The sequence below is a fragment of the Triturus cristatus genome, chromosome 4_2 (assembly GCF_964204655.1).
Source record: "Triturus cristatus chromosome 4_2, aTriCri1.1, whole genome shotgun sequence".
Classification (NCBI taxonomy): domain Eukaryota; kingdom Metazoa; phylum Chordata; class Amphibia; order Caudata; family Salamandridae; genus Triturus; species Triturus cristatus.
The window spans coordinates 735165500-735180563 of NC_140586.1; the positions used below are offsets into that span (position 1 = coordinate 735165500).

The window sequence follows — 15064 nt, forward strand, 5'->3', positions numbered from 1 at the left end:
TTAAGTGTGGAGTGTGTGCCATTGAAGTCTGTCGGAAGATGGAGCAACCATTAGTTCTGGTTTCCAGGCTGTACGAAAGCTATGAAGACGTTGCCGCACTGTCATTGTGGCAGGACATGATAGATGGGACAAAGACATATTGTGCAGGTGTGGAAGATGTTACATTGCGCAGTTCAATTCTGGGTCTTTCCTTTCATCTAAAAATAAAAAATGGAAAACATGTGAAGCGGTACATGTGACAATTAACGCTAGTGTTGGGTAAGATTGCTCGCTGCCCTAGGTGAAGCTACAAAGGATTTGGTAGATATTTGGCTGACTGAAATAAAACACTCCCCACCTATTCCTCACTATTGCCTGTGCACATCTCCATGTAGCAAAACCTTTTTATTGCAACTCACTTTGTTTAGAAGGGAGCATTTATGACATTTCTTCTCAGTATTCATATAGCCCTGCTACTGCTTTTCCTTCTCCTTCCTCAAAGATCGCTAATTTTAGTGCAAGTCAGCGGTAAATACAAAATCGTCCCTTTTGTTCTTCAAAATCTACATACGTTTTCACAAATCTTGGCACACATGCATGTTTACAGCCTCTGTCATCTTTTCCATTCCCCTTCACCTCTTTTCAAACTATTTCTGAGGGAAATCTGGACCGGCATTCTGAATCCGTAATCGCCTGGAGAAGGGGAATATCAAGTATGTAACTTGTATTGATTTCTTTTAAAACCTGTGATTAGCAGCATTGTTTATAATAGCCATTTTAACTGTGTACCTTCATTTTAACATCAACAGGAAATGCTCAAACTCTTAAACATGAACCAAAGGAGAGGAATATTGACACCTACAAGAGGCTGAGGCAGTTTTGGAAGACGCATTATTCTGCCCATTACATGACATTGGCAGTGCAATCAATAGGTAATCTTAAATGTTTTGAATTCTTTCCAATATAACTATTGAATCACTTGCAGTTTAGATTTGGTAGACTGCCTTATGCACAACTACTACTTATGTCGATTTTATGACTGTCTCTTCATTCAGCTGAATCGGGCACACAAGGTATACCTTGCTATAGTTTTGTCTTACTGCTGCACAATTACATCCCACAGGAAGTTTTTACCCTAGGTCTCCTCTGTTCATCGTTCTTGTGATTAGGGATTTGTTCGAGAATAATAAAGTTTTCCCCAGTATTGGATCTTTCATAGATTCACATGCTTGAATCATCCCTGTCGTCTTAGTGGGAGGCCCACGGTATACATATAAAAGCAGTAGATAATACTTAAATAGGGTACAATGCAATGAAGAGTCACTGCAATAGCCTATCCATTTTCTTTTGTAAAAAAGAACCAAACTTAAGTAGCAGCCAATCCGGCGACGGCAACCTCTAGAACATGGGGACTCACAAACTTTCTCTCGGAGGCCAAAATTACAGTGTGGTTTTTGGCCGAGGGTCGCACCGGTGTGAGTGGGGTCAGGGGGGTGGGGGGGCTAAAAATCAAACCTGTTTCAAAACCGACAATGCTGTATTTCAAAGCAGATGTAACTACAAGGAGCACATTTTGTTAATACATTTTTATTAGCAGACAATAGCAATCTTAAGAGGCATTGCATAGCGTTATACACACTTTTACCTCAATTCCACCACAGTCTCTCTCTCTTTCTCTCTCTGTCAGTCTCTGTCAGTCCGTCACTCTCTGTCAGTCAGTGTCTCTCTCTCTGTCAGCCAGTCTGTCTCTCTGTCAGTCTGTCTCTCTGTCAGTCTGTCTCTCTGTCAGTCTGTCTCTCTGTCAGTCTGTCTCTCTGTCAGTCTGTCTCTCTGTCAGTCTGTCTCTCTGTCAGTCTGTCTCTCTGTCAGTCTGTCTCTCTGTCAGTCTGTCTCTCTGTCAGTCTGTCTCTCTGTCAGTCTGTCTCTCTGTCAGTCTGTCTCTCTGTCAGCTGGTCTCTGTCAGCCGGTCTCTGTCAGCCGGTCTCTGTCAGCCGGTCTGTCTCTGTCAGCCGGTCTGTCTCTGTCAGCCGGTCTGTCTCTGTCAGCCGGTCTGTCTCTGTCAGCCGGTCTGTCTCTGTCAGCCGGTCTGTCTCTGTCAGCCGGTCTGTCTCTGTCAGCCGGTCTGTCTCTGTCAGCCGGTCTGTCTCTGTCAGCCGGTCTGTCTCTGTCAGCCTGTCGGTCTCTGTCAGCCTGTCGGTCTCTGTCAGCCTGTCGGTCTCTGTCAGCCTGTCGGTCTCTGTCAGCCTGTCGGTCTCTGTCAGCCTGTCGGTCTCTGTCAGCCTGTCGGTCTCTGTCAGCCTGTCGGTCTCTGTCAGCCTGTCGGTCTCTGTCAGCCTGTCGGTCTCTGTCAGCCTGTCGGTCTCTGTCAGCCTGTCGGTCTCTGTCAGCCTGTCGGTCTCTGTCAGCCTGTCGGTCTCTGTCAGCCTGTCGGTCTCTGTCAGCCTGTCGGTCTCTGTCAGCCTGTCGGTCTCTGTCAGCCTGTCGGTCTCTGTCAGCCTGTCGGTCTCTGTCAGCCTGTCGGTCTCTGTCAGCCTGTCGGTCTCTGTCTCTCTCTCTCTCTGTCGGTCTCTGTCTCTCTCTCTCTCTGTCGGTCTCTGTCTCTCTCTCTCTCTCTGTCGGTCTCTGTCTCTCTCTCTCTCTCTGTCGGTCTCTGTCTCTCTCTCTCTCTCTGTCGGTCTCTGTCTCTCTCTCTCTCTCTGTCGGTCTCTCTCTCTCTGTCGGTCAGTCTCTTTCGTTCTGTCGGTCAGTCTCTTTCGTTCTGTCGGTATCTCTCTCTGTCAGTCAATATCTCTCTCTGTCAGGTTCTCTCTGTCAGTCAGTCTCCCCGTCAGCCAGTCTCCCCGTCAGCCAGTCTCCCCGTCAGCCAGTCTCCCCGTCAGCCAGTCTCCCCGTCAGCCAGTCTCCCCGTCAGCCAGTCTCCCCGTCAGCCAGTCTCCCCGTCAGCCAGTCTCCCCGTCAGCCAGTCTCCCCGTCAGCCAGTCTCCCCGTCAGCCAGTCTCCCCGTCAGCCAGTCTCCCCGTCAGCCAGTCTCCCCGTCAGCCAGTCTCCCCGTCAGCCAGTCTCCCCGTCAGCCAGTCTCCCCGTCAGCCAGTCTCCCCGTCAGCCAGTCTCCCCGTCAGCCAGTCTCCCCGTAAGTCTCTCTCTCTCTGTCAGTCTCTCTCTCTCTCTGTCAGTCTCTCTCTCTCTCTGTCAGTCTCTCTCTCTCTCTGTCAGTCTCTCTCTCTCTCTGTCAGTCTCTCTCTCTCTGTCAGTCTCTCTCTCTCTCTGTCAGTCTCTCTCTCTCTCTGTCAGTCTCTCTCTCTCTCTGTCAGTCTCTCTCTCTCTCTGTCAGTCTCTCTCTCTCTCTGTCAGTCTCTCTCTCTCTGTCAGTCTCTCTCTCTCTGTCAGTCTCTCTCTCTCTGTCAGTCTCTCTCTCTCTGTCAGTCTCTCTCTCTCTGTCAGTCTCTCTCTCTCTGTCAATCTCTCTCTCTCTCTCTGTCAATCTCTCTCTCTCTCTGTCAATCTCTCGCTCTCTGTCAATCTCTCGCTCTCTGTCAATCTCTCTCTGTCAATCTCTCTCTCTCTCTGTCAATCTCTCTCTCTCTGTCAGTCTCTTCCTCTCTCTCTGTCAGTCTCTTCCTCTCTCTCTGTCAGTCTCTTCCTCTCTCTCTGTCAGTCTCTTCCTCTCTCTCTGTCAGTCTCTCTCTCTCTCTGTCAATCTCTCTCTCTCTCTGTCAATCTCTCGCTCTCTGTCAATCTCTCGCTCTCTGTCAATCTCTCTCTCTCTCTCTCTCTGTCAATCTCTCTCTCTCTCTGTCAGTCTCTTCCTCTCTGTCAGTCTCTTCCTCTCTGTCAGTCTCTTCCTCTCTGTCAGTCTCTTCCTCTCTGTCAGTCTCTTCCTCTCTGTCAGTCTCTTCCTCTCTGTCAGTCTCTTCCTCTGTCAGTCTCTTCCTCTCTGTCAGTCTCTTCCTCTCTGTCAGTCTCTCTCTGTCAGTCTCTCTCTGTCAGTCTCTGTCTCTGTCAGTCTCTCTCGGTCAGTCTCTGTCAGTCTCTGTCTCTGTCAGTCTCTGTCTCTGTCAGTCTCTGTCTGTCAGTCTCTGTCTCTGTCAGTCTCGGTCTCTGTCAGTCTCTGTCTCGGTCAGTCTCTCTCGGTCAGTCTCTGTCTCTGTCAGTCTCTCTCGGTCAGTCTCTGTCTCTGTCAGTCTCTCTCGGTCAGTCTCTGTGTCTGTCAGTCTCTCTCGGTCAGTCTCTCTCGGTCAGTCTCTCTCGGTCAGTCTCTCTCGGTCAGTCTCTCTCGGTCAGTCTCTCTCGGTCAGTCTCTCTATCAGTCTGTATCTCAGTTAGTCAGTTTCTCTCTCCACTCTCTATCTCCACTCTCTCTCCCTCTTGCCACTCTCTCTCCCTCTTGCCGCTCTCTCTCCCTCTTGCCGCTCTCTCTCCCTCTCGCCGCTCTCTCTCCCTCTCGCCGCTCTCTCTCCCTCTCGCCGCTCTCTCTCCCTCTCTTCACTCCCCCGCCCTCCACACTCTCTCCCTCTCTTCTCTCTCTCCTTCTCTCTACTTCTCTCTACTCTCTCTCCTTCTCTCTACTCTCTCTCTCTACTCTCTCTCTCGACTCTCTCTCTCGACTCTCTCCACACTTCGTCTGGGGGGACCATGAGTACATTACCTTAAAGGTCCTCGGGCTGCCCAGAAAGGCCTGCCGGGCCGTACTATGAGTACCACGGCTCTAGAACAATCCCAAGAGAGGCTAGGTTTCTCAGATTTTACTTCCGCACGTCATGTAAAAGGGAATCTTCCTGAGCTCTGCTCAGTTTCTCTTGTTTATCCAGATTTCAGCCCAGAATGTTGGAATCTTCAAAGAAAGGTCTCTTCAGGTCATGTGGATCATGCTGTAAGAAGAGACTGTATTAGAGCTGCATCTACTGCCTTTACCCTCAACATAAGGTAAGAGACTGTAAAGTCTGTAGAACCTTTTCTACAAAAACCCTCAAGGACAGAGAGGGTAGATTATTGATTTGGCTCTAGAGACTTAAATCTAAATCTGACGTCATCTCTGAGGATGAGGAGAGCTCTACCTCACAGGCTTCCAAGGAAACCTCCAAAAGGAAAGATAGACCTCTTGAATCTCCTGAGGTTTCCAAGAGAAAGACTTCAAAAAAAGTCTGGTCCGGAAGATTCAGGCACCTCATAAAAAGGAAAGCTTCCATTTCCTACTTAGGAAAAAAGCCATAAGAAGGAAAAGCACTCTTCTGTTCATTCAATGAAAATTTCAGTCTCTAAAAACCTTATGTTACTGACGATGTTCACTTCTGGATCACCGCCGACTCAAAAATCACCTTCTAGACATGCTTCTCCTACCTAGTCATCGAAAAAATCTACATCGTTGACTACTGATTCGACGACGGTCCCACTGACGGCACTTCCAGTGACGATGATGGCTTCCACACCGCCGACGACCTCATCGTCGACGGCTACTCTGACGACGATGACTACAACCCTTTCGTCGGCGTCCTCGTCAACGACGGGGCTTCTGTCTACGACTGCGTCGACGACAATATTGTCTACGATGCTGACAACTTCATCCGTTCCTGTCATGTCCTAGTCAACGACGCAGACTCCGTTATCGTCGACGACGCTGATGACTCTTTATCCCACACCTGGTCATAAGTGTACATCCTCCTTACGCCTATGTACCCGTCAACGACGTTCTTGTCGACGACCCCGTCTACGAGGCAATTTTTGCAAAATCCAGCAACCATTTCACCTCTACCACCTTCAATGATGGGATGTTTGGACCTGCTGATAGTCCTTCTCAGTTGCATGTTATATATCAAGAGGAAGATGACGGGGAATATGAGGGTTACTACCAACAAGAATATCACCCTCCTCATGCAAAGATTCAGTATATGGAACCAGTTAATGAACCTATGGTCCACCTTCCTGTTACTCTGGTACAGGACTTTCAGGATTGGTGCATGACTATCGCACACGCTTTCGTTCAGCAGCTGTTCCTCCACCTCCACAGTCACCACCGCCTGCCACTTCTCCACTACGTACCTCTATACCTTTGTCTGCGCCCTCCCCTGCGGGAGATACTGTTTTGCCGCAACATCATCAGGACACTTCTGATGAAGGAGAAATTGAGGACAGTCAACCTCAAAAAGATGGACAAACCAGAGATGAATGGGAGGACTATGTTGTATCGCCGCCTGTGTCTCCTTCACCGCAAACTGTAGAGTCTCCACCAGAGGATATCGGTGGCTTTCATGCTGTAATAGAAAGAGAAAGAGCAGCTTCACGTTTTCAACTGTCTTTAACAGTCAAGCAATCAGATTGCTTTCTCTACGATTTCAAAGATCTATCCAGAAAATCTGTTAGATCTATACCCATTGTAGATCACATCTGGGAAGAAGGTGTAAAAATGAGGCCACCCGCCTCAGTTATCCCTGTCTTAGCCAGGATCGACAAAAAGTATAAAGCTCCGGATGATGTTCCAGCTTGTCTTGTAGGACATCTTAAGCCTGACTCCCGTTATCTCACAGGCCGCTCAATGGAGATCAAGAAACCCTCTAGCACCCATTACTGCTCCGCCTGACTGAGTAGGAAGGCGCTTGGATAACATCGGCAAAAGATTCACAACCATCTCAGGTGCTACTGTACGCGCTGCCAACGCTCTAGCGATTTTAGCCAGGTACAATCGACAGATGTGGTCGGACTTCGCTCATTTCTTAGATCTCCTTGCAGGGGATAAAAGAGTGGAAGCAAGTAAGATCCTGCTAGAGGGGAAAAGATCTGCATCGGAAATCATTGATACTTGTTTGGACATTGCTTCATTGGCCTTTCGTCAGCTTGCTGGAGCTGCTGTCCTCGGACGCTAGGGTTGGCTATAAGCAACCATGTTCCGCCCTGAGGCACAAAGCAAAATTTTGGACATGCCATATGATGGTGAAACACTCTTTGACAAACATATTGCAGACCATCAAAACAGACACGGACACAGCTAAGGCTCTGGGAATGCTCCAATATAGAAAGACCCTCTTTCATGGTGCATGTGGCAGATGAACCTATTCTTTTCTAGGAGGTTACCAGAGATACCAGCCTCAGACTTACACCTCCTTCTGACCTTCCTTCCTTCCAACAACAGAAATACCGTGCACCACCACAAGCTGCCTATTCCAGGCAACCTAGCCAGAAGCAACAAGCTCAACCCAGGGATTCTGCCAGGAAGCAGTGATGACACCTCACCGCCTACCGCTCTTCTCTTGTGTTTTTCACTGAAGAAAATTTCCCTTTCTCATTGCCTACATCGATGGCAGAAAATAACAACAGACAAATGAGTCCTGGATATAATTAAAAATGGCCATACCTTAGAGTTTACCTCAACGCCACCTCCTCACCCACCTCAGAAATCAATACCACCCCATTTTCAATTGCTAAAGAAGGAAGCTTTACTAATGCTTCAAAAAGGTGCAATAGAATGCGTACCACGCTCTGTGAGGAAAAGGCTTCTACTCCCGCTTTTTCCAGATAAAGAAGAAAGTCGGGAGAATTGCGTCCCATTCTAGACCTCAGAAAACAAATACCTGCTGAAGAAATTCTTTCGCATGGTTACTCTCTAGGAGATATTACAGCTTCTGAACCATTCAGATTGTTTAGTAAGCCTAGATTTGGAAGATGCATATTTCCATATCGCTATCCACCCCAAACATCGAAAATGTCGGTTTCTCTGTGGCAGGTGCGCATTATCAATTCGAGGTACTTCCCTTCGGCCTTTGTTCAGCTCCCCGGGTTTTCACCAAGTGCCTAGCTCCCGTGGCAGCATACCTAAGATTGAAAGTCCTACAGATCTTCCCATTTCTCAACGATTGGTTGGTGAAAGCTCATTCTCTTTATCAAGCTTCAGAAGGCATCTCATTCTGCCTACATCTCTTCCGCTCTCTAGGGCTGGCAGTCAATCTTCAAAAATCCATCCTAGCTCCTTCTCATCGGTAAACGTTTCTAGGAGCAATACTGGGTGCCCTCCAAAACAAGGCATTCTTATCAACAGAGAGACTGAACGCAATTCTATCTCTGGCTCACGATCTCTACAAAAGAAAGTTTGCTTTTGTCTGTCTCCTCAAATCCTTTCTCGGAATGATGTCTTCCGCCATTCTCATGGTACCTCATGCTCGTCAAATGATGAGGCCCTTTCAAGAACAGTTGGACACTCGATGGCTTCAAGTAACAGGATCATTCGACGACCTAATTCGGATAACTCCGATCATGAAAGATGCACTTTTTTTGTGGCAGTCTCCCAGCAATCTCTCTCTGAGACTGTCATTCCTTTGTCCTCTTCCAGAGTTTGTTCTGACCACAGAAGCATCTTTGGATTGCTGGGGAGCGCGTCTGCAAGACCTCCAATTACAAGCCAAATTGAGACTCTCTCTCTCCCCCCAACACGCATATCAATTTTCTTGTAATATGGGCGATTTTTCTAGCCACCCAGTAATTTCTTCCAGGGTTAAGAGCATTCTCAGTCCTCATACGCAGTGGCGGCTGGTGACATTTGAAAGTGGTGTGCCGTAATTTTTTGTTGTTGTAATTTTCAGAGAGACCTTTATTGACTTTTGTGCAGAACTGACTCAGCAAGGTGCCTACATCCCATCGTGCCGGCATTGCAATACGTTTCTTCTTCGCCGCAAGGGGGTGAGGGAAGGAACACAGCAAGCCGCCTACAACCCCATTGGGCTGGCCGCGTCAGGTGGGCATGCATAATGTTCAGCTAGTAAGTCAGGTCTCGAACAAACCTAAGTAAACTGTAAATTCAAAGAGTCACATTACTCATGCCACTGATCACCTATCGTGTTCAACTGTTGCTAACTCAGTTGTTGGTCATAATCCGCCACCCAGTCCCTCCCTCCCATCCCGTGCACACAAACAACCTATACCAAATCAAGGCAGTCTGTTCACTCCAATCTCTAGGGGACCCTCCCCCTCTATGTCCCTCTCCCTCCTGTGCGCCGTCCCCTCCTGATTGGGATCTGGGACCATGTCGTCGATGTCAGTGTGTTTCAAGAGGAATGTTTGAAGAGGAGCCCTAATGTCTCATGGGCGTGAGGAGGGTGGCATAAGTTTGGCATAGGTATGTAGCTGTTCCTGGAAATATGAGGTCGTTCAGCCACTCCTTAAATTTGGGAGCCCGACCTCTACCCCACCGGCAGGCAATACGCCTTTTCGCTAGGAGGGCCAAGGAGGTGTATTTCCGTATCTTGGCGGGGAGCTGTTCTGTGTATCCCAGGAGAGCGGTGAGGGGAGTATCAGGCACGTGCGCACCTGTCATTTCGTCTATCACGTTAAGGACCTCCCTCCAGTATTCCCGGACCGGTGGGCTGTCCCAGGCCAAGTGTCCGAACCCTGCACCCCCCGCTCCGCATCTGTCACAGCGGTCGGTGTCTCGCAAATGTAGGCGGTGTAAGCGGGCCAGCGTAAGTATCTGTAGTGTATTAGGCGCAGTCTGCTATTGGCGGGGATTTCGTCAGTCTGGCGGCTGCAAAAGGATCACTGATCATCAGTGAGGGGATGTCCCATCTCCTCCTCCCATCTGCCCCTAGCCGAGATGGGCTCTCTTTCCCAATCTTTTTGTGTGGTGAAATACAGCCGTGACACTACATGTTTTGGGGAGGCTTGCTGCAAGAGTGTCAAGGGGGGCCATGACGGGTGGTTCAAGCAGGAAGCATTGTGTGAGGGTTCGCATGTCCTGCCTGAGTCTTACATAATAGAATCGTTCCTGGGGAGTGGGGTACGTGGTACCAAAGAATTCCTCACTGGTACAAAACTTCCACTGTGTGTATAATTGGCCCCAGGTGAGGCGAGATAGTTTTCGCAGCATACGGCGGCAACCCCCTCCCACGTGACAGGTAGGTCGTGTCTCCCCTGCAACGGCACCAACAGGGAGTAGCGTAAGGGGCATTAGAACCTCTGCGCCAGATCGCGCCAGGCATTTGTGGTGCATTGTGCAGTAGTGGAGGCTAGATGTCTAGGGACTGTGGGGGTACTCAAATAGGCTGTGCAAGGTGTGGGAGTCATGTATCCTTCCTCTACTGCCAAGTGAGGTATGTAAGGGGGGGTGCATCCAGTAGGCTGCAAAGTGAGCCTGAGCACAGATGAAGTAGAGTTCCAAATCAGGGATCTCGAGTCCTCCGGCGTCAAAGGGACGCGTGAGGACCTCCCATGCCAGTCTGGGCTGCTTTCCGCCCCACACCAGCCGAATCATCTGGGTTTTGATACTATTAAAAAAATTACGACTTGGAGCGTGAGGTATATTGGTGAACAGGTAGAGCAATTTGGGCAGAATCACCATTTTGATCAGAGATACTCTAGCAGCCATGGACAGGGGCAGGGCAATCCATCTGGTTATTTTATCTGTCAGTTGGTCAAGCGTGCGGCCATAGTTGGCCCGCATCAGTTCCTCTCGGCAGCTGGAGACCTTGATGCCCATGTATGTAATCGTGTCTGCGCACCAAGCAAGTGAGTAGTCTGGCTCGAATCGCGGGGTGGAGTCTGTCAGAGGGAATAACTGGGATTTCCCCCAGTTCACATTAACTCCTGAAAGTCTGCCGAATAGGATGAGTAATCGGAGGATTGGGTTAAGGCTGACGTCGGGGTCTCTCAAATACAATGTCAAGTCATTACGTATAAAGAGATTAGAATCTGTCTCTCTGGATAAATCAGTGCATATTCCCGGTGATGATGTCTGACTTTGGCCGCTAATGGTTCAATTGCTACAGCGAAAAGGAGGGATGAGAGAGGGCATCCTTGACGGGTACCCCTTGTTATCTTGAAGGGGGATGATGGAACCCCGTTGATCAGGACTCTATCCCGAGTATAGTAGGTTGATCCAGGCCAAGAAGGGGGTGGGGAATCCCATTCGCTGCAGCGCAAAGGCGAGGTAATCCCACTCCAGGGAGTCGAACGCCTTAGTGGCGTCTAGAAATATCGCTGCTGCGTTTGTGTCAGGGTCGACGTCCTGGAGTAGTGTAAACAATGTGCGCAGTTTGTGAAAAGTGCCTCTGGTGGGCACGAAGCCCGACTGGTCAGGGAGCACCAGTGCAGTCATCGGGGGACTAATGCGGTTGGCAATTAATTTAGCTAGGATTTTTGCGTCAACATTTATTAATGCAAGAGGCCTATACGAATCGCAGTGTGGGGGTGTTTTTCCCGATTTGGGTAGCGAGATGATGTGCGCCTCACGCATAGAGGAGGGGAGGATACCGGACTCCCTAGCTTCTTCTAAGACGTGCCTTAACACCGGGATGAGTAGGTAATGGAAATTTTTAAAGAATTCAGCCGGGAGGCCATCTGGCCCCGGCGCTTTTCCAGATTGTAGTTGCATTATGGCTGAGACAATCTCCTCATCTTCATGATGTTCCAGAAGAAATTTCCTCTGGCCATCTCCCAACCACGCAATCGCCGTGTCCTCAAAGAAGGGGCCAAATTCCGCTGGGTAATCTCTGAGTTTTATACAGGCATTTATAAAACCTACGGAAAGTTTCCACAATATCAGATGTATTTCTATGCATTTTGCCGTCCTCCTCTTCAATTTCAAGGACTATGTTCGAGAATTGCGGAGGGCGGGTTAAGGACGCTAGCGCTTTTCCCGGCCTGTCCCCTTCTCCATATTGGCGTGCTCTGATACTTTCCTCTGAACTTGCACTCGCTTTCAGCGGTCTCCTGGTATTCATTGAGTGCACTACGGAGCCACGCCTGTATCTCAGGTGTCGGGGCAGCTTGTAATTCGGCCTCTGTGTTTGAGGTCGGTCTCTAGTCGCAGCCTGGATCTAATGTCTCAAGATCCCCCCCGCTCTTAGTATTGCACAGACCGCGAATGGTTACATTAAATGCCTCCCATATCGTGGAGTATTGCGTAAGCGAGTTCTCATTCCGAGGGAAGAAGTCCGTGATCTCTTGTTCAAGTTCTTGTTTGAATACCGGGTCAAGCAAGGGGAGTGATCGGAATATGTGCGAGGAAGATGGGAAGCGCATGTCAACCATGGAATGATACCTTTAGTGACGAGCCAAGCATCTATTCTGGACCAGGAGGCGCTGGCCATGGCGAAGCAGGTGCCCTCTCGCCGCGATGGGTGCATATGACTCCAAGCATCTTATCAACTCGTGATCTGCGATAATCAGTTTCAGAGTGGATTGGGAGGTGGACTAGTGGTGTGATTATGGGTGTGAGCAGTCCAGTGTGGGATTAATTGTCACATTAAAATCACCTCCCCATATCAGGTGTGTAGAACCAATTTCTAGGAACTTACCCCAGAGAACCCTGAAAAATTCTGGGTCATCAGTGTTGGGTCCCTAGCAAGAGACAAACGTAAAGGATTGTGCAGCTAGCCTACCCCATAGGCTAGTGTAACGGCCCTGTTTATCTGCTATGGAGCCTATGGGTGTGTATGGAAGGGATTTCTTTACAAGAATGCACGTGCCCCGAGCATATTATGAGAAGGAGGAGAAGCAGTCATAGCTGGCCCATCGAGAGGCAAACGTGGGGGAAGCGTTGGGGTTGAAGTGTCTCCTGCAGCATCGCGCATTGTATATTATGGCGGTCTAGGTAAGATAATATATGTCGGCGTTTGCAAGGATCTCCCAGGCCCGTACGTTCCATGTAAGGAACTGGTATGCAGGAGGGTCATTCATGGTGGTGGTTTGGGTTGCGTGATCTCCACCATGGATTTGACCGAGTAGCTGTCGAACTCTAGATGTGCCGTTGAAGTTAATTGATCAGTGGCGTGTGGCGTCTTACGCCTCTAAGGTGGGTGTGCAAAGAAACCCCTTCCACGTCAGCAGCCCAATACTTCCGTGGCCCTCATCCCTCCCCCTCCCCTGTGGCCCAAATGGTAACATAACTTCCAATCAAAACAATACAAAACGAAAATAAAAATGCTACCAATTCCAACTGGGACACAACAACAATAGTAAGGGTTCACCTGATGAGTGGAGTCCAGAGGGCGACCAGAGTCTCCTCGCGTTAGCGAGGGTGTTCGGGCAAGCGTTGAAAGATCAACTCAGCTCAATTGTTAGGTCATTTCTATGGCTTGATTGGTGACCGGAGTTATAGGCAAACCAGGATAATGTCATTACTGGCTTGCAGGACACAGGCGTAGGACGGAAGCGAGCGAGCCGGAACAACCTAGGGGGGGGTTCATGGGGGTTCCCCTCTCGAGAAAATTTTGAAAAAAGAGTGGACAAATGGTGCATTTTCAAGCAAATTTGAGAAAGCAGGAAGGTTAATAAAGCAATGGTGAAAGTGCAGTTATTTCATTAATAAAGATCCCTCCCAAAGACATGTCCAGTACAGAGCCACAGGTGGGCAGGCTGTTCAGTATAAACTTCAGAGGAACCCCCAAGACTTAGTGAGGAATTTCCACTACTGTAACTTAGAATGACAGGACCACCTACGCTTGTTAGCATCACCGACTGCGCTTGCTTACCTTGTGACACCGCATTTGAGCACAGAAAGCAATTTTTTTACTTTGCTTTCTCGCTGGTGCGTGAAGAAACATCAGATCAAGTGCATTAATTTAAAGTTTGATGCATTTCCACTTTTCTCTGCCTAGCATAGCATTCCCCTAATGGCCCACCGCCTCTCTCTGGAGAAGCAAGCAGCCGTCGGCGTCAGAAGACTGACTGTCATGTGAACAGTATACAGCTGCAACACCGCTAAGTGTCTCATTTGAAAAACGATGCATGCCACAATTCAGAACTGCCATACCCATGCGCAGAAAAAGTTGAATGGCACCAGATCTCGAGGTACATGGCGTTACCCCTTTACAGAGCCAGCCAGAAGAAACCAAAATGTCACTTGATAATACAGTAAGCAATATTTAAGCATGCTTTACATGTGACCATTCATATATACACCCAGTAAAATAAGGCAGCAGGGTCTTAATGTACAGAACCTCCCACCTCCAAACCAGCGAGCACTAAACCAACTTCCATTACCATCTGGACTCTGTGTAAAATAATGGCCTAATGTTACACAGCAGAGATTCTCTGACATGGTTTTTTGTTTAAAATAATAATTTCCCCTTTTTTCCCCACTCTGATTCTCACACCACGACCGACCCAGACAGCTACAGAACAGGAACCGAATTAAAAAAAACACACATTGTCTCATCCATCAAACAAAAAACTAAATTCCACTGTGCGATTTATATTAAAAAAATTACAACACACACACATGGTGAAACATTTGTTAGATACTAAAGAAAGCCAAATCATGGTACGCATATTCATTGAGAACAAAGCAAAGCATGAATCAAAGGGGCAAGGCACGGACTTGTGCATCTGAGACGCTTTCCTCTGTTACTTGAGGGCAACCCCTTGCACTTACGTATGCACATGTAACTTCCCCTCTTTTAAATCCTAATTTCCCTTACAAACGGTGCTTACTTGCCCTTCTCACACATTTATCCTCCACTACACCGTGCCTTCTCTTGTCCATGGTATTTGTTTCTCATCTCCTTTTTCTCACAGGTACTTTCACTTTCTCCTCTTCTTTCCCTAATACACCTACAAACGCAAGGAGGGCCGTATTTCAGAAACACAGGTGCCTAGCGTTTCAAAAAGGTTTCGATTGTAAGCATACTGGACGCAGTACAATCCCAGCCTCTGTGGCCCACCTGTTCAAAATGCTGAAAGCCGCCATTAGTACAAACACACACCGTTGTGTGTTAAAACGCAATTTCTATGCAATGTAAACTCACTGAACAAGTTAAGCCATCTGAATGTTCTCTTCCTGTTTCAGGGAAGGCATAGAGTGCTAATGCTTGTTTAATATTGTTAAAGTGGATTTTAAGGTTGTGTTCCTTATAAATATTGGCATATAAACACTGTTGTATCCAGTTGCTCGTTGGCTTCATTTCGATATAGCAATGCAATGCACCCCGTTACACACACCACTGGTGTCTTTCTGTAGCTGTTTCAATTGCCTTTTTACAACCTGCACTTTGGATAATTTTGGGCAGAATGTCCGTGGTGCTGTGCGTGGATGTCTCCACATAATCGACCAACAAGCTTGTTTATTCAATCTTTAAGGCACAGGGCAGAAATGCAATCGAACACC

The 15064-nt window shown here is 48.3% G+C and overlaps 1 protein-coding gene across 1 annotated transcript in view; it reads left to right on the plus strand.

The window, feature by feature from the left end:
- The window catches only part of NRDC (nardilysin convertase), a 1316087-nt gene that overhangs the window by 293739 nt on the left and 1007284 nt on the right, over window positions 1–15064 (plus strand). The window contains exon 7 of the mRNA XM_085602630.1: window positions 789–911. Coding sequence (XP_085458756.1) covers window positions 789–911 — 123 coding nt within the window. The remainder of the gene's footprint in view (window positions 1–788; window positions 912–15064) is intronic.